The sequence below is a fragment of the Nicotiana tomentosiformis genome, chromosome 2, assembly GCF_000390325.3.
Source record: "Nicotiana tomentosiformis chromosome 2, ASM39032v3, whole genome shotgun sequence".
In the NCBI taxonomy this organism is placed as follows: domain Eukaryota; kingdom Viridiplantae; phylum Streptophyta; class Magnoliopsida; order Solanales; family Solanaceae; genus Nicotiana; species Nicotiana tomentosiformis.
In genome coordinates, this window is record NC_090813.1 from 55973184 (window position 1) to 55992071 (window position 18888).

The 18888-nt window shown below is 39.0% G+C and overlaps 2 protein-coding genes across 3 annotated transcripts; one reads left to right on the forward strand and one right to left on the reverse strand.

The window, feature by feature from the left end:
- The first annotated feature begins 7924 nt into the window (after positions 1–7924).
- On the forward strand, positions 7925–12793 carry LOC104097336 (BTB/POZ domain and ankyrin repeat-containing protein NPR1-like). Its single transcript, XM_009603895.4, has 4 exons — positions 7925–9017; positions 10032–10782; positions 11545–11742; positions 12287–12793. The coding sequence occupies exons 1-4, from the start codon at positions 8463–8465 to the stop codon at positions 12523–12525; spliced, it is 1743 nt and encodes a 580-aa protein (XP_009602190.1). The 5' UTR covers positions 7925–8462; the 3' UTR covers positions 12526–12793.
- Positions 12794–13446: 653 nt separating this feature from the next.
- LOC104097338 (transcription termination factor MTEF18, mitochondrial) lies at positions 13447–18390 on the reverse strand. 2 transcript variants are annotated; one of them, XM_070195365.1, is made up of 2 exons: positions 16275–18390; positions 13447–14139 (listed from the first exon to the last, which is right to left on the reverse strand). In XM_070195365.1, the coding sequence occupies exons 1-2, from the start codon at positions 17922–17924 to the stop codon at positions 14032–14034; spliced, it is 1758 nt and encodes a 585-aa protein (XP_070051466.1). In that variant the 5' UTR covers positions 17925–18390; the 3' UTR covers positions 13447–14031. The 2 variants fall into 2 exon arrangements, with proteins under 2 accessions (XP_070051466.1, XP_009602191.1); XM_009603896.4 differs by lacking the exon at positions 13447–14139 and having other exon boundaries at positions 15162–18390.
- Positions 18391–18888: the final 498 nt, after the last annotated feature.

Genomic DNA, 18888 nt, shown 5'->3' on the forward strand with positions numbered 1-18888 from the left:
AGCAGACAAAGATGACCTCAATGGGCCGACTTATCGACTGGCCTCAGTTCAAGAGGAACCCAGAAAAGATCGGAGAAGTGATATCAGGAGAGATCCGGCGGCCGAACCGGGAACGACATCTCCTATATGTCATGACTATCGTTGTATCCTCACCTCGCCACGAAGAAGGCCCACCCCGATCAAGAACAGGGACTCACCGGAATGAAAGAGGTATGCCCCCTTTATTATCCGCTCACAAATTTTACGTGTCACCAGCAGAGATCGTCTACGCCTTAGAGAAGCTCGGACCAAAGGTAAAGTGGCTGCAGAAAATGAGGTCAAACCCTAATACTAGAAAATCAGACGCCCTTTGCGAGTTCTATTAAGAGCGAGGACACAAAACCGAAGATTACATCGCATTAAGACAGGAGGTCGTAAACATGATGTGACAGGGACACCTCAAAGAATTGCTGAGCGATCGGGAAAGAACCAACTTTGCTTGGGGATGCGAACATCACCAAGGGCCGCCGAAGCCGCCCTCGCCAACCCATACCATCCACATATAGCGTGAAGTTCACCATGACCCACAAGCTCAAACGATCGATCACCCATGAACGGTATGATGAACTCAAAGAAAGTATCATTTTCGATAAGTCATATACCAACAGTTTGGCATGCCCTCACTATGACGCTCTTGTTATTACTTTATGAATTCTAGATACCGACGTAAGACGGATTATGGTAGACAACGGGAGCGACGTGTGTATTATCCATCCTCGAGTATTCACACAAATGAAACTCGAGGACAAGATAGTACACGTTGCATCACAGTAACAGGATTTAACAATGCAGTTGAACGAACATCTTGCGAGATCACACTCCCCGTCCTGGCGGGTGGCATCACACTGGAGACCACATTCCACATCATGGACCAGGATACGGTATACAACGCCATAATAGGGCGACCGTGGATACACACCATGAGGGTCATACCCTCCAGCTTGTACCAAGTCATCAAATTCCTAACTCCATGGGGCATATTCAGCATAAGCGGGGAACAACACACATCCCAAGAGTGCTACCGCATCGCCCTAGACTACACGGCCGCATCCCAAGAAAGAAGCATAGAAATCAATAGGGCTAAGGTCGGTAGGCGATGACATCATCAGAGCCCCGATGTGGCCGGAGCCGCAGGATCGACCATAGAGGACCTCGACCCCGTTCAGCTAGACGTTAACGACCATAGCAAGAAAGCTTACATTGGCTGCAAACTCCAAGAACCGGGTAAGTTCCGCAAATTTCTAATTGCTAACACAGACTTGTTTGCTTTTAGCCCTGCAGATATGCCAGGTATCCCAAAGGAGATCGCCACTCACAGATTGAAAGTCAACCCACTCTACCCCCGGTAAGGCAGGTTCGACGTAAGTTCAACCCCGTAATTAATAACGCGGTGCGCGAAGAAGTGGAAAAACTATTGGAAAATGGTTCCATCAAGGAGTCAAAGTACCCCCAATGGGTCGCCAACGTGGTCATGGTGAAGAAGAAGAACGTTAAGTGGCGGATGTGTGTGGACTTCACCGACCTAAACAAAGCCTTCCCCAAGGACTCGTTTCCATTGCCCACATAGACCAGCTCATCGACGCGACAACCAGGCACGAGTTGCTAAGTTTCTTGGATGCCTACTCGGGCTACAACCAGATCCTTATGGCGGAAGAGGATCAGGAAAAGACCACCTTCATCACTCACCAGGGGACGTACTGCTACAGAGTCATACCTTTCGGACTGAAAAACACGAGGGCAACTTACCAAAGGTTGGTGACGAAGATGTTCAAAGAACAAATCGGAAAGACGATGGAGGTATACATCGACGACATGCTGGTCAAGTCCAAAAAAAGAGAAGATCACATCGACCACTTAAGAGAAGCATTCAGCATACTCAGGCAATACGACATGAAACTGAACCCCGAGAAATGTGCATTCGGCATGGCCTTAGGGAAATTCTTAGGTTTTCTAGTGTCACAGCGGGGTATCGAGGTCAATCCCGACCAAATCAAGGCCATCGAGGGTATACCGGAGCAATTGACTACCAAAAAGCAAGTCCAGAAGCTAACCGGCCGAATAACCGCTCTGTCAAGGTTCATCTCGCGATCCTCCAATAGGTGCCACAAGTTCTTTGGCGTACTCAAAAAAGAGAACGGCCTCCGGTGGACCCCTGAGTGCTTTCAAGAACTGAAGGAGTTAAAGGTGTACCTATCCTCGCCGATGTTGCTCTCAAAACCGGAACCAGGACAGCCTCTTCTCATCTATCTCGTTGTGTCCAAGGTAGCTGTGAGCAGAGTCTTAGTCCAAGAAAAAAAAAGGTACGCAATCTCACATCTATTATATTAGCAAGATGCTGGTCGACGCCGAGACGAGGTACCCCCACCTTGAAAAACTGGACCTGGCCTTAGTCGTAGCTTCACGGAAGCTTAGGCCGTACTTCCAATGCCATCCCATCTCAGTCGTCATGACTTTCCCCCTAAGAAGCATTTTGCACAAACTCGAACTTTTAGGCATATTGGCCAAATGGGCAATTGAACTAAGCGAGCATGATATTACGTATCGACCGCGAACGGCAATAAAGTCTCAGGTCCTCGCCGACTTCAGTATGCAGATATTGCCCGAAGTCGAAAAGGAAGCTGTCCACGCTCCTTTCCAAATACACGACCTCTGGGTCCTATATACTGACGATGCATCTAACGCGTCGGGGTCTGGGCTGGGACTCGTACTCGAAGTCCCAACAGACGAAGTGATTCGCCAGTCCATAAGATTCCCGGATATGACTAACAACGAGGTCGAGTATGAGGCCTTAATTGCAGGATTAAGACTAGCACTTAAATACAGGGTGAAGCGGCTAAGGCTGCGCTGCGACTCTCAACTCATGGTCAACCAAGTCATAGGGACTTTACAAATCAAGGAGCAGAGGTTACAAAAATACCAGACCGAAATCTGCAAACTACTACCCGAGTCGACGAATGTCAGCTCAACCAGATTACCCGAGCACAGAATATCGAGGCGGACGGCCTCGCCAAATTAGCGACTGCCACCAAAAACATCACAACCGGAGACCAAAATATGGTCCACCTCCTCAACTCGTCGATAGACCAAATCAAGGTAAGAACTATAAACCTAACTTGGGACTGGCGCAACCGTATTATTATATATTTGTAGGACGGAGCACTCCTCAGTGACAAAAAATAGGTCAAGAAACTGCAAATGCAAGCAGCCAGGTACAACCTCGTTCACAATGACTTGTACAAAAGGACATATGGCGCCCCCCTAGCGAAATGTTTGGGCCCAAATCAGACGTGATGCGTCCTTGAAGAAGTGCACGAAATACACTATGGAGCTCATTCCGGCAATCGAGCTTTGGTTAGGTGTCTCATCCGAGCAGGATACTATTGGCCCACCATGAAAAAGGAGGTCGCAGATTTCGTAAAAAAAATACGAGCAATGCCAGAAGTACGCCCCAATGATCCACCAAGCAGGCGAACACCTACACTCAGTAACTTCCTCTTGGCCATTCATCAAATGGGGAATAGATATCATGGGCCCCTCCCGGCTGGACGAGGTAACGTACGATTTCTCTTAGTTTTAACTAACTATTTCTCTAAATGGGTAGAAGCAGGAGCATTCGCCCAAATACGCGAACAGGAAGTAATCGTCTTCATAAGGAAGAACATCATATGCCTTTTTGGTCTCCCCAAAGAAATCAACTGCGACAACAGACCTCAATTTGCAGGAAAGAAGGTCGCCGATGTTTTCGAAAAATGGCACATCAAAAGAATACTGTCAACGCCTTACCACCCCGCGGGTAACGGGCAAGCGGAATCCTCCAACAAGTCAATACTGAACATCATGAAGAAGAAGCTCGTAGACGCCAAGGGACTGTGGCCTGAGATATTACCAGAAGTACTCTGGGCCTACCGAACAATGCCAAAAACGAGCACAGGGGAAACACCATACTCGTTAGTCTATGGGACTGATGCAGTAATACCAGTCGAGGTCGGAGAGCCCAGCCTAAGATACTTCCGTGAAAGTGTACCCCAGAACGATGACTTTAGAAGGCAGCAGCTCGATGAAGTCGAGGAACAAAGATATATGGCCTATGTGAGAATGGTCGCCCAAAAGCAGCAAGCAGAACTCTACTATAATAAAATAGCAAAGATCAGGCCGCTTAAAGTCGGGGACTACGTGCTGAAAGTTAAAACACAAGCAAGCAAAGACCCACGGGAAGGCAAACTAGGAACAAACTGGGACGACCACTGCAAAGTCACGGCAGCGGCAAGCAAAGGGTCTTCGCACTAGAAACAATGGAAGGAAAGTGACTACCAAACAACTGGAACACTACACACCTCAAGTACTTCAACTTTTAAAGGACGGGGTCCCCAAAGTCGCACTCTTTTTCCCTCACTCGAGTTTTGTCCCAATTGGGTTTTCTCGAGGAGGTTTTTAACGAGGTGAGGACGGGGATACTTCAGGATTGAGGTGCGCACAGACGAGGGCACTAGATGACCAGTTCATTGCTCGATCTCTCACTATTTTTTCAGTTCGACCAATGAAGGGACTAGATAGGTTGGGACTGGGACTGAACTACCAGCCAGCGCCCGAAAAATATGTAAATCTCTCCGAGAATAGGAATAAAGCACAAGCATATGAAGTTTATCCCCACTCTCCCCAAGTATAGGTTACATTCGACCTCGTTCGAATTAACACATTTTCGGCCCACAACCTCAAATAATTAAAGGTCATATTCGACCTCGTTCGAATTAACACCTTTTCGGCCCACAACCTCAATTAAGTAAGGGTTACATTCGACCTCGTTCGAATTAATACCTTTTCGACCCACAACCTCAAATAATTAAAGGTTATATTCGACCTTGTTCGAATTAGTACATTTTCGGCCCATGGCCTCAATTAAGTAAGGGTTACATTCGACCTCGTTCGAATTAACACCTTTTCGGCCCACGGCCTCAAATAATCATAGGTTATATTCGACCTCGTTCGAATTAACACTTTTTCGGTCTGCGACCTCAATTAATATAAGGTTACATTCGACCTTGTTTGAATAAATATCTAATCGGCCCATGGCTTCAATTAATATAAGGTTACATTTGATCTCGTTCGAATAAACACCTAATTGGCCCTCGGCCTCAATTAATATAAGGTTACATTCGACCTCATTCGAATTAACACCTACTCGGCCCAAGGCCTTACTCAATTAATATAAGGTTACATTCGACCTCATTCGAATTAACACCTACTCGGCCCACAAACTCATTTAGTTAATATAAGGTTGCATTCGACCTCGTTAGAATAAACACCTCTTCGGCCCACGACCTCAATTAATTAAAGGTTACATTCAACCTCATTCGAATAAACAACTATTTACATGGTATTAAAAGGGGAATATATATTCTAGTGAATATTCCTAATGTTTGTACTATTAGGGTTTCCTGAAAAAAATACCTCATATTTATAGAAAGAAGAGACAATGATAGGGTCATGTAATATTATTGCTGATAAGAACACTTTTGAGAAGAAAACTCTCTCTCTGGCACAAGCACAAAGATTATCTTTTTATAAACATTCTTGTTCATATTATTCCCTACTTTTTCATCAGATCCAAGGATTGTTCATACGAATCTTGGATCTATCCGTCATACTCCGTTTTCAGGCAGAATATCCGTTCTGTCCATTCATTATTGGGTGAATCATTCTCTTTGTTTACATAAAGGCCATTTATAGATATTTATTGCTAGATATATCTCACTTAGTATTCTTGTTGTAAGAGTATTTTACATTTATTGTCATCAACCATATACAAAATTTGTCTCTCTACCGTGCCTCTTTTTGCTTAATATCTTGAGTTATTATCCTTAACTAGATTTAGCCCTTCATCATATAAATTTAATAGTTTAACCGGAAATTATATTTTTTTGTCAAACAATGGCTTCTTCCTTTGTTTTTTAAAATTTTTTAAACTTTAGAAAATAATTTATTTTGGTAATCAAGCAAACATTTCTGTTAATTAAAAAAATTCTATTCTTCAAAATTTTGGGGGTCAAAGTTTCGATTCATATCTGAATAAGATCAGAGAGATGCTCTAAATCTCTCTCCCTCTCTCTCTTTTCGTATGCAAATTTTGATATCTTTATGACAAGACTTTGTCACTTTGATTTGACGACAAAAGAGAATATTATCATTTCTTCTCTTAAAATGATTTAATATAAAAGCGGCAAACAACTACACGTTCTAATGAAGACGTCAATAGTATAAAACTAAAAGGTAGGTATATAAAGAAGGAAAATGATCGATAAACACTCATTATAAAAGTCAAGATTCTCAATTCCACTAACGCTGTATTTTTCTTTTATAAAAAAGTTTTAATAAAATAATATGAGGTAGTTTGATTCCTCCCATTTTATTTATATAAGATCATTTCACTCGGTACAATATTTAAGAAAAAAAAATTTTAAAATTTATAATTTTAAAAACTTAAGATGTATAAGTTTATACATCATGATATTTGTGTATCTGTAAAAGTTTAATATTAAAAGTCAAGTGAATAAAATAAAAAGTTTAATATTAAATTCTTTTTAAATATATAAATATGACATTAGACTAAAGAAAATATGTTACTATATGCATATGGAAACGGCAATAAAACGTAAAAGAAGAATGACGATACCAATGACGTGTATAGAAGCCAACAAAGAGAGGTGACAGCATCTGCTGCGTCAGCTTAACGACTTCACCCGCTAACCAACACCTCACATAAATAAACACTTTTATACAACTGAAGAGCCACTGGACCCGCAAAACACAAAACGGGTCGAGTATCATATACTAATAAGGGTCGGGCCAAATAGCTCGGTTTCTTTTTTTTTCCCTCCATAATAACGTTAATATTTAACTCGGAGTCGGGAACCACATGAAATCACAGAACTGATTATTTGATAAGATTGTAATGACAGAGAGCAGCGGCGGAGGCACGTGGTGGTAAGCGGGTTAAACTGAACCCGATTCATCAAAAAATAATATTGTTTATATATATAAATTATGATTAAAACTGCGTAAATTTTATATAAATATTTTATTTCAACTCACTTGATAACTACTATTTTACGACTAAAGTTATGTACTTTTAAGATTGAACCCGCTTGCACAAAATTATGGGTCCGCCACTGATAGAGAGAAAATTAGCATTGTTCTTAGGCCTTATAAACTTAGTGGCATTTGGATATAAGAATTGTAAAATTCCAAAAAAAGTAAAAAAAAAATTCAAGTGAAAATGGTATTTGAAAATTAGAGTTGTGTTTGGACATGAATATAATTTTGGGTTGTTTTTGAAGTTTTGTGAGTAATTTGAGTGAAAATTTTGAAAAACAGCCTTTTGGAGTTTTTCAAAATTTCGTAAAATTTCAAAATGCATTTTCAAGTGAAAATTGGAAATTTTATAAACAAACGTTGATTTCGGAAAAAAGTTAAAATTTTTTGCAAAAAAGGAAAAAAAATTCTTATGTCCAAGCGAGCTCTTAATCAAAACGTTAATCTAGGATACAGAGAGTAACTATTTTCTAATAGCATCACATGCAATTATAAACAATTTATTCTTCTCTGTTAAAAAACTTCTCAAAATAAATAACCAAACAAATGAAAAAAATCACAATCGGGTCGATACCAAATAATGAGATATCTCATGAATCGGGTCTAAGTATATAGTCTTACTAAAACGATTAGGAACATGGATTCTTCTGCACAGCCCCACACAGCCAAAAAATAAAATAACTTTGCGTTATTTTCTTACGAAACTTCCCTGAGACACGTGGGTCCAATTCGCTGTCTCCTCAAAGCAACCAGAGACAATGTTTCTTGAATTCTAATCCTTTAATCTTTTTTGGTTGCACTTCGGATCTAGCTCAAAAAAATACAGTATTTTCGCTCTGTAATTACAAATTTTCTCGTTTTTAAGCTGAAGTGAATGTTATCCCAATTGGGTTAGTTGTGATCAAGCAGTTGAAGATTTTTGTTGCAAAATTTGCCAGTTATCCTGACTTTAATGTGAAGTTGGTAAATTTTTCATTTGGGTAAGTTGTGATCAAGCAGTTGAAGATTTGCACTTTGTATTTTTACTGTGAAATTGCAGTTTTGTTGTTTATAGATGGGGTGGAATTGTTAATTTCTTTCTAAAGTTTTAAAGGGTTGATTTGGTTATACCTGTAATAGGGAGAATATGAGTTGTAGTTTGGAATTTGCTTCTTTTCTTGGTCAGCATAGTTGAATGTTATGAGAAAACTTATGGAAAGTTTTGGTCCAACTTTTGTCCTTTGAGAGGAATTTGTTGTATTGGTGATTGATTAAAATTTTTAGATTTTCTGGACTTTGACTATCTTAGACGTAGATAAATTTTGTATATGTTTTTAGACCATTAGAATTGGGAAATGGATTGTTCTGCTGAACCATCATCATCTATAAGCTTTACTTCATCTTCCATTACATCGAATGGGTCGATTGGCGTTGGCCAAAACACACATGCTTATGATGGCTCTGAGACAGGGACTAGTTACGAAATCATCAGCTTGAGTAAACTCAGTAACAATTTAGAACAACTCTTGTCAGATTCCAGCACTGATTTTAGTGATGCTGAGATTGTTGTTGAGGGAGTTTCGCTTGGTGTTCACCGTTGTATATTAGCTGCCAGGAGTAAATTTTTTCAGGATCTTTTTAGGAAAGAGAAGGGAAGTTGTGGAAAGGAAGGTAAACCAAGATATTCTATGGCCGATATTTTGCCTTATGGTAAGGTTGGATATGAGGCTTTCCTTACTTTCTTAAGCTATTTGTACTCGGGAAAGTTGAAGCATTTCCCTCCGGAGGTATCAACATGTACGGACACTATATGTGCTCATGACTCTTGCAGACCAGCAATTAGTTTTAGTGTGGAGTTGATGTATGCCTCTTCCGTGTTTCAGGTTCCAGAGCTAGTGTCACTTTTCCTGGTAAGTATTAAGTGACATGCTTTCTGCTGTTAATGTACATTTCAAATGATTTTGTGGTGTTGTGATTCAAGCTAACAAGGACGAATACAAAAGATTATGTGTGTCTAGTTGATAACTGATAATTAGACTGTAGATTGTATTATGAAATCTCTATGTGAAATTTTCATCTGAAATGACTTTTTCTTCTGAACTTCTGTCAATCTGTCAAAGAAAGTAGAAGGTCAATACGTTAATCATATTAAAGTGGTATCCAGTTAATGAATATTCTGCAATGTCATGATTTTGTGCATGATCATACACTGCAATACATTGTGCTATGAATCCAAATTCATTCATTTATTCATACGTTAGTCGCTACTTGTATCATGATACTCTTTTCAGTGTCCAATATTATTTGTTAGGAGAAAAGTAGTTCTAGATTTGTTTCAATCAGAAGAAGTTGGTCATTGCAATAACTACAGAGGCGGATCCAGGATTTAAATCCTATGGGTTCAATTTTTAGAATTTTTAGCATTGAACCCATAATATTTGTAAAGTTATGGGTTCATATCTACTATTTTTGCAAATTTAATGAATTTTTATATAAATTTTTTTACTCCGCATCGAAAGTTGTGGGTTCAATTGAACCTACATCCGCCCCCGGCAATAAGGACCTTGTCAAGTTGAAATGGAATATCCCCAAGCCGTTGATGGATACAACCTTTTGAACCTCACTGATGTTATTGTGCAGTAAATTTGAATTGCCTAATGTTGGAGTTTACTGATATGCTTGAGTTTAGCATGCATGTCTAATAATTTGCTTTAGGCAGTTTAAGTTTTGAGGGTAGTGGTTTTTGCAATAACCTTTCAGCTCTGCATAATGGTAATCAACACAATGAATATTGGATGCATGTAACCTATGGCTGCTACCAGTTACATAAAAGTTGATGCATTTGTCAAAAATATATAGAGAATTTTTCCTTGCCGGCAACAATCAAGAGTACAGTCTGCTAATACGAGCTCATATAATTGCAGCGACGCCTTATCAATTTTGTTGGAAAGGCTCTTGTGGAAGATGTTATCCCAATACTTAGAGTTGCTTTTCATTGCCAATTGAGCGAGCTTCTCACTCATTGCGTTGATAGAGTAGCACGATCAGATCTTGAAATCATATGCATTGAGAAAGAGGTTCCTTTTGAAGTTGCAGAGAGTATTAAATTATTGCGGCCGAAATGTCAGGTTGATGAAAGTAAGGTTCTACCTGTGGATCCCTTGCATGAAAAGAGAAAAAATAGGATATACAAGGCATTAGATTCGGATGATGTTGAACTGGTCAAGCTTCTACTCAACGAGTCTGAGATAAGCTTAGATGAAGCCTACGCTCTTCATTATGCTGTTGCATATTGTGATCCCAAGGTTGTGACTGAGGTTCTTGGACTGGGTGTTGCTGATGTCAACCTACGTAATACTCGCGGTTACACTGTGCTTCACATTGCTGCCATGCGTAAGGAGCCAGCAATAATTGTATCGCTTTTGACTAAGGGAGCTCATGTGTCAGAGATTACATTGGATGGGCAAAGTGCTGTTAGTATCTGTAGGAGGCTAACTAGGCCTAAGGAGTACCATGCAAAAACAGAACAAGGCCAGGAAGCAAACAAAGATCGGGTATGTATTGATGTTTTGGAGAGAGAGATGCGTCGCAACCCAATGGCTGGAGATGCATTGCTTTCTTCCCAAATGTTGGCCGATGATCTGCACATGAAACTGCACTACCTGGAAAATAGAGGTACCTTATATAATATGGTAATCATGGGTTTTCCTCTTTTTACCAACCAAGGCACAAGCAACTTCTAGTCTTCTGGTTCTGGAAGCTAGATTTCCTTGGTTGAAAGTAATACTAAGCAAGATTAGTAGTCCTACTGGACCTTGTTCGTTGATAGTAGTTATGTGACTAAGATTTAAGCATTTCATATCATTAGATCATGATCAAATTTGGAAAACTACACAGAGAGTAGTAGGGAAACCTTGACAGTTAATATTGAAAGCATGGTATACTTGGCGTACATAACGAAGATGTTGACCTATTTGCACCAGGATACATTGTTGATTAGTAGATACTCACCTCCTGTTAAAAGTCATTTATATTAGTTCATTATTTCTCTAAATTCTAGGGGAAGATCTCAGTGGGGCCAAGTCTTGGTACATGAACTACAGTTCTACCATCTCTTGGACAATCAGGCTAATCACAATACCAGTTGATGCCACAAAGAGAGTGAGGGAATCTAGGGTATACTGACTAATCCAGCCAAAAGGAAAAAAAAAAAAGAACAAACAAACACACACAGAGTAGCTTCTGCATTATATAATGACTTGGGATGCATCCATGATGTTATCATTTATCAGGGTGTTTGTTTTTGTCATGTGCAATATCTCATCGGCCAAATTTTGATTTGGTTTCACATTCAATTTTGATGAGCCTGTTGTGGCCCTCGCATGAGTTAAATATGATCGCAGAGCAAGTAATTTCATGATGGCTTTTGTATTACAGTGGCATTTGCACGATTACTGTTCCCTCTTGAAGCCAGACTAGCCATGCAAATTGCGAATGCTGAGACAGCAGCTGAATTCGCGGGCCGTTTGGCATCTAAAAGTTCATCTGGAAACTTGAGGGAGGTTGATTTGAATGAGACACCCATAAAGCAGAAAGAAAGACTTCTTTCAAGGATGCAAGCCCTCTCGAAGACAGGTATCCACTGATAGCCCGTCTATTTATTAAGATCGTCTTACATGTACCAGGTTTCCTATTATTTCCAATTCCGTCACCATCTAATCAGTAGCAACTTAAGTGACATGAAGAGCATCTAGACCTGAATCCACTTTTTGCCCCCACCGTCCTCCTTCCTTATTCTCCAAAAAGAGGAAAAGAAGGAAAAAACAAAGAATGCAAATTAAGAGTATTGGTCCAAGTTTGTAGCATTAACAACTGATGTTAATCCCCAAAATATCCAGGAGAAATGGCATTATAAATATGTGTATGTAGGGTTTTGCTGACCTACTACATGACTATAGTACGTCACTTTATTTCCAATTTTCTTTTTCATCAAATACCCTTTGTGATTTGTGACTTGAAAGAATGACTATATATGCTCCTTAAGCAGGTTTATATTTTCCTTAAACAATTTCTTTATTTGCATGTATAGATTCCATCATGGATTGAGAATGCCTTCAGAATTTTATTTTCAAGTTTCCTCTTGTCATTATTCTTAATTGATTCTGTTTCATGGTTGCAGTTGAGCTTGGCAAGCGCTACTTTCCGCATTGCTCCCAAGTTCTGGATAAGTTTATGGAGGATGACTTACCCGACTTAATTTTCCTTGAGATGGGCACTCCAGAGGAGCAAAAGATCAAGAGGAAGCGATTTAAGGAGCTCAAAGATGACGTTCAACGGGCATTTAACAAAGACAAGGCTGAACTTCATAGCTCTGGCTTGTCCTCCTTTTCCTCTTGTGTCAAACGTAGGAAACTATGAGTAACGGTTTTGTCCTATAAGTTCTCTTACTTCTCTACCATCTCAGTTTTGGATGTAAGATTAATAGATTTCAAAAGACTTATCTTGTATAACCTTCATTAGAGTGCCTGCTCTGTCACTATCCATTTCCTAATTCAGCTTGTTAAACTATCATGTTTTCACACTAGAAAGAGAGTTGCATAGAAACGAGCTTGCGGAAATATTAATTATGCAAAAATGATTCACTTTTAAGGGAAGTTTATTAGTATATTATGTCAGCATGTAGAGATATCTGGATCATCACTTTGTCTTTTTTTTATATTTATATTCTACTTGATTGAATGGATCGCCAGAAAATACTAACAAAGTTAGTCCTTTTAGCATGACCCACATATGATATGAGAAACAAACTACAAAGAAATTATGTGGTCTTGGTGAATAGAGGAAATAGTCAGCTAATTACAGCTCGATAAATCAGTGCAAACTATTCATTTGGCTTGCGTATGGTGAAATCTTGATTCTCCTTCAAATTTCAATGCTGCTCTTCCACTTTATTCTCCGTTGAGTTGTCTTTTTGAAAGAATCATGATTACATATAATCCTCCAAAACCTTTCATCACAATATTTAATTCCTATGTTTCCAGTTGGCAAAGAACTAGATGGGTCTAAAAGATCCTCACGGCTTAAACACATGTACACAGAAACATTAAATAATTACTGCTCGAGGCATTCAAGAGTGTCGCCTAGCGGTCAATGAAACGAGTAAAAATTGTGAGAGATCCGGGAGAAAACGCAGTAATTTTTTCCCAAACCTTGAATGGCAATTAGTTACACTACATCAAAGACAAGACTACATAAATGGTTCCCCGGATATATAATAAGTTCTGGGCAAACCTTAACCTGAACAAGATAACCTAAGTGAAGCATTAATGCAGACAGAAGTAAAAAATATGTTTACAAATGGCATTATGTTGGGTTGTTTCTGCTACATATTTACAAAGCCTATATCCATCACCAAATAGGCCAACTTCAGAGTAACTCGTCACATAGGTAAGTAAATCTAGAACAATCAATTTGGTGAAGAGACTAGATTAACTACGCAAGGAAACCATGAGACTTCATACAGCGGCCCTATGGAGGAAAGTAATCTTCGCCAAGTACGAATGCAGGGGAACTGATGCACAAGACAAACCACCAACACATGGAATTATGGAGAGAAAAAAACATTAGCTGTCTATGGAAGGAGTTCTCTAAACTAGTACATGTCTGAGTGGAAGATGCAAGGAAGACAAGACTGTAGATTGACCTCTAGAGTTTAGAGACACCAAAACTTAAAACAGTTATTCCCAGTTGTATACTGCATAGTGAGGAGCAAGGGAGCAATCATTGCTAATTATAGAAAGGGAAGTATGAAAGAGTGAGTCAATTAAAGTAAATTGGAGAATTGCGATTGATTTGATACATTATAAACAGGATAAATTGGTTTGGGAAGGGGAAAAGGATAGATTTATTTAAGGTTAGAATGTTCTACCAAAGAAGCCAAATGTGAAAGATACCGGCCTTGGAGAATAATATGAAGGAGCTGAAGTTTTTGGCTGGATTGCCATGAATGGGGCATGGCTCACGCAGGACAACCTACAAAAAAGAGTACACAGTCTAAGTAACAGGTGCTATTGCTGCCTATGCAAGTTACAAGCAGAATCTCCTGAAAACTTACTGATACACTGTACTACTGTAGATATTCATGGGAGGTGTGGACAGTGTTCCTTAATGTCTTTGGAGTGAAATTAGTGGCTCCCTCATCCATTGAAGACATAGTAAATCAAATACATTTGACATACTGTTCCTTTGTACAATTTTTGGACAATTTGGAAAGCAAAAATTGCAGGTGTTTTTAAACTAGTTAACAGGCCTTTCCATGTGTAAAATTCCGAGCATTACAACTTTTGTAATCTTGGTTTACATTTTTGTGGATTTTCTCAACTCTCCACAGACATCAGAAGATAGAATCCTTTCCTGCTGTACATATCGGCACCTACTTGATGCATTGCAAAGACATTTAAGAAAGAACAAATATTGAACTCATTAATGGACATTCTGAGACATAACACGTGTCTCTGGATGCTTTTTTTATGAAGGTGGTGTAAGGCAAGTTTGTGTGCACTTCGATCAGTCCACTAGCTACCTACCAGCTACCACTAGTACAAATATCTAGTACTCTGTCGATCAAGGCTTAAGACAAATGAGAAGAAATGATCTAGCATTTTATTCATAAAATTATTCCAGCAGCACAGCTTGATAACGATGTTCTCTGGAATTTACTCCTTGAATATTAGTAATAAATTTAAGGATAGAGATAATGATGCTCCAAAATTGCATAGAAGGCAGTAATATTCACCAATATACTCCAATTGGTTGTTCATGATAAAATATGAAATAGTAGTATATAGCATCCTCATAAGCTAACAAGATACAACACACTATGTCGAGTTGTGTCCATAGTGGAGAGGAAAAGAAAGCGCAGGCGGACAAATCATGGCCAGTTCAAGAAAAAGAATTTGGGGCCAATACAATTTTGTTTCGTAATGACATAGCAATACATCATGAACAGTTCGTTATTTTTGGAGCAACATTAGGGAAAAAGAAACACGTATATAGAATGAGAAAATTGGTATTCAACAAGCAATGTCCCAATCTGTTATGAAAATCAGGGGCATACTAGCAGAAAGAGAAGTAACAGAGGCAGAACAGAAAACGTAAAAACAACGAAAAGGAACACTGCTGATACAACAACAACAACCCAGTAAAATCCCACAAATGGGGTCTGGGGAAGGTAGTGTGAACGCAGACCTTACCCCTACCCCGAGGGAGTAGAGAGGTTGTTTCCGATAGACCCTCGAAAAAAGTACACTTCTTATAGTAAGAGAGTAGATTGTCTTCTTTATTCTTAAGAGCCTCCCGTCCCCACTTGGGAAAGAGATTCTTGAGCCTTAATCAGGATAAGAAACTTGACCAGGAAAAAAAAGATAAGAAAATTGAGAAAATCGAAAAACCTCTTATACAGGTCTTTTGACTTGCCCTCTGATGGACCACAAGCAATCGCACCCAAAATCATAGTCATACTTTTCTTCAGGGGCGGCTTGGATTTTTTCAATAATTTTGGTGTCCAAGCCAAACTTGTCCGCGCCTTGACTAATCCACTGGGCACCCACTATCTCCCACCAGCATAGGTACCAGGTAACTCTACATACTAAGGCTTATCAGAAGGATAGCTAGGGTGTACGTACATCAGATCTATTATTTTACAAGTCTAATGAGTACATGACACCTCCTTGTCCGGTCAGAAAGTACCTAAATATCCAGAGTTCCCTCGTCTAAAGCATGAAGAGAAGGGGCTATGATGGGAGTAGCAAGTGGGATGAAAGATTCTTCAACAGAACGAGAGCAGACTAAAATCAAGCAATCCCCCCTTCTGACGCTTCAAAGTATAGTTGAGTGATGTGTATCTCCTAACAAGTGACATATTAGAGAAAAAAAGAGCATAGATAAACCATTTAAAGGTGGGAAATTTAAATAATCAATTAGAACTAAAAACTTAGAGCAGCTTGAGGTAAAAATGGTAACTTTATTCATCAAAACTGATATGGAAAATCATCTTAGCTGGATTGAAGTGAACTTTTTAAATTTTCCCACATTGCTGGACCTTCTGGATGTATGTCAACAAAATATTTTACAAAGCGGGCATCTGCACAAGCAAGAAGAGTGCTCACTGACAATGTTGGTTTTGCAGCACCCTTTTGCTTCAGCCATGCATACATTGAAAACCGAAGATGGACTCTGTCAACATCATAGCAGAGGTAAGATGGAAATGACGCAATCGATTCCACTGGATAACCTAAATATGTTTTCAATAGATCAATTTTCTTCTCAAGCACATTTTTGCTCTGGTTCAGCGCCGTGGGGGCCTGTTTAATCATATTAATTACAACATTGCAGTCCAGACCAGCATTTACCAGGCAATCAAACCTCTCTTGTAACTGGTCTCCTCGTCCACGGAACTGCTTTAAAGCTTTTGCCATCTCATCTGAATTTTCTAAGTAACCTAATCTCAACAAGAAAGTAGTTTTCTCAAATAATTTTCCTGGGTTCTGGGAAGTCATCTGCTCCAAGCTAACTTTTGATTTTGAGGCTAATCTGAATAAATTCAAAGGATCCTCTTTTATAGTTTCACATAAACGACACTTGTCACCCTTGAAGCCCCTCAAAACGGTCTTTGGTCCCTTCAGAGAATGTGACCCCAGAAGTTGTATATGTATAGATACAATATTTGCAATAATTTCGGTCTCTAATCCTATTTCCAACAAGAAGTACAATGCCTGCCAGAGATTTTTAGCACACTTCAGAGATAGGATATTAGGATTTTGACAGAATAGTGAGTATATATCATTCATTTTAAGACCCAACTTCAGTAATTGCCCAACCAATACATAAATCCGTTTCCCAGAGCCTTCAAATAAGAATGCAGGGTTCATCTTAAACAAAGACGCCATCTTTTCATCACTATATCCTACTTCATTGAGAAAATGCAACGTATGAAGCATTCTACCCCAATTGTAGGAGTGCCTGTTGGATAAGTATCCACCGATCCAATCATTTTCAAATCCTAAGATTTTCAATTTCTCAAGAACCTTAATAAGTTCACTATTCATCTCACCAAGCAAAAGAGTAGGCGAACAAGTCACCAACTTTATAACCGTTGATCTGCTCAAACCCAATTTCTCATAAGCCCTCAACTTCATATCCAATACTCCATAGTCATATCCGAATATCTCACTCGCTTCCTTATAAATCTTCCCCATTTTAACTCGAGGGATGCCATAATCACAAAGAACATGATAATTATCAAGCAAGACACTGTCATCACTCAAAAACATCAAATTTCGCGGAAGCATAGATGTAAGCTCGGATTGGCTCAACCCCAAGCTTTCCAAAAATGGCTCAAACTCATTAATAGGATGGTATCTAAAGAAACGTGTCAACGCCCTCGTTATGTCTTGATCATTATCAACCTTGGATAGCAAGCTTTGAAGAAAATGAGGCGAGTTCTTGCTAATATGTTCGGCATCCACATAATTAAACCCTCTTGTACAATGCAAGTAATCAAAGAGAGCTGCTTGTGCATCAGTTCTTGTAACCCGCGACATTTTATTGACAACAAGGGAAATGGGTGTTTGAGTTGTAGATTCGGGGACAGACACCTTAGGATTATGTGAACTACGAAAGCATCTAATATTCAAAGATGAAAAATTCTGGGGGCTATGAGAATTAGAACCTTTTTCATAAATAGGAGAAATAAATAGGTGATTGAGCTGAGATATCATTTTCCAAGATACACTTTTGCGGATTTTTCGAATTAGCATCTCAAGTTAGCAAACAATAGATTCTGATTTCTGGACTAAAGGAAAAAAAAAATACTCCTATGATATTTAGCTTATAAAGCTTATGCAAATGAACAAGTGTCCAAGAAAATTTCATGGGTCTTTCATTTTTTGCACAAATACATTGGAAGGATCAGATTAATGAACAATTGTTCAGCAAAAGATGGTTTCTTTATGGTGCAATTAGAAGTTTAGAACTGTACAGAGCAGGTTGTGGAATTGATACCTCTGATTGTAGTTTGGAGCTGCTTTGTTCCTTTCTCCGCAGTTAGCGAAGATACGATGGCTTCTTATGACAGGTATTTTAAATACGCCTTAGAAACAGAGAAGATAATAGGGGTTTAGCTAAGCGTTGGATACAAAGAGGGAGTACTATAAAATTCTAAAACCCTAGAAGGAGGAGGAAAAAGGTCTGGTTTTTGGTCGAGATTTTCGAAGTTCAAACCCCCACCCCACAAACCTCTTGCTATTTCTGTCTTTTATTTTTATTTTTACTCCTTCCTAATTTCTAAAAATAATTGTCTCAAATTATTTTTCGCTTTATAAGTTTAAAACAAAATTAATTAATTTTTTTTATTTTACCCTTAATATTCATTATTCTAAAAAATAAAAATAATACGTAAGTAGAGTAAATATTTAATAAAGAAAGATTATATTTTAAGACATAAATAAAGATAAAATAGTCCAAACCTCTCTTAAAAGAGAAACACAATCAAAATTTTGAGACGGAGCGAACAATTGGTACTTTTCACATGGTAACAACAACAACAACAACAACAATAATATACCCAGTATTATCCCGTACCGTGGGGTTTTGAGAGGGTAGTGTGTACGCAGACCTTACCTGTACCTTGTGAGGATAGAGAGACTTTTTCCAATAGACCCTTGGCTCAGGAAAGTATAAGCACCGTATTAATGAAAATATAGACAAGAAGGGACAGTACCA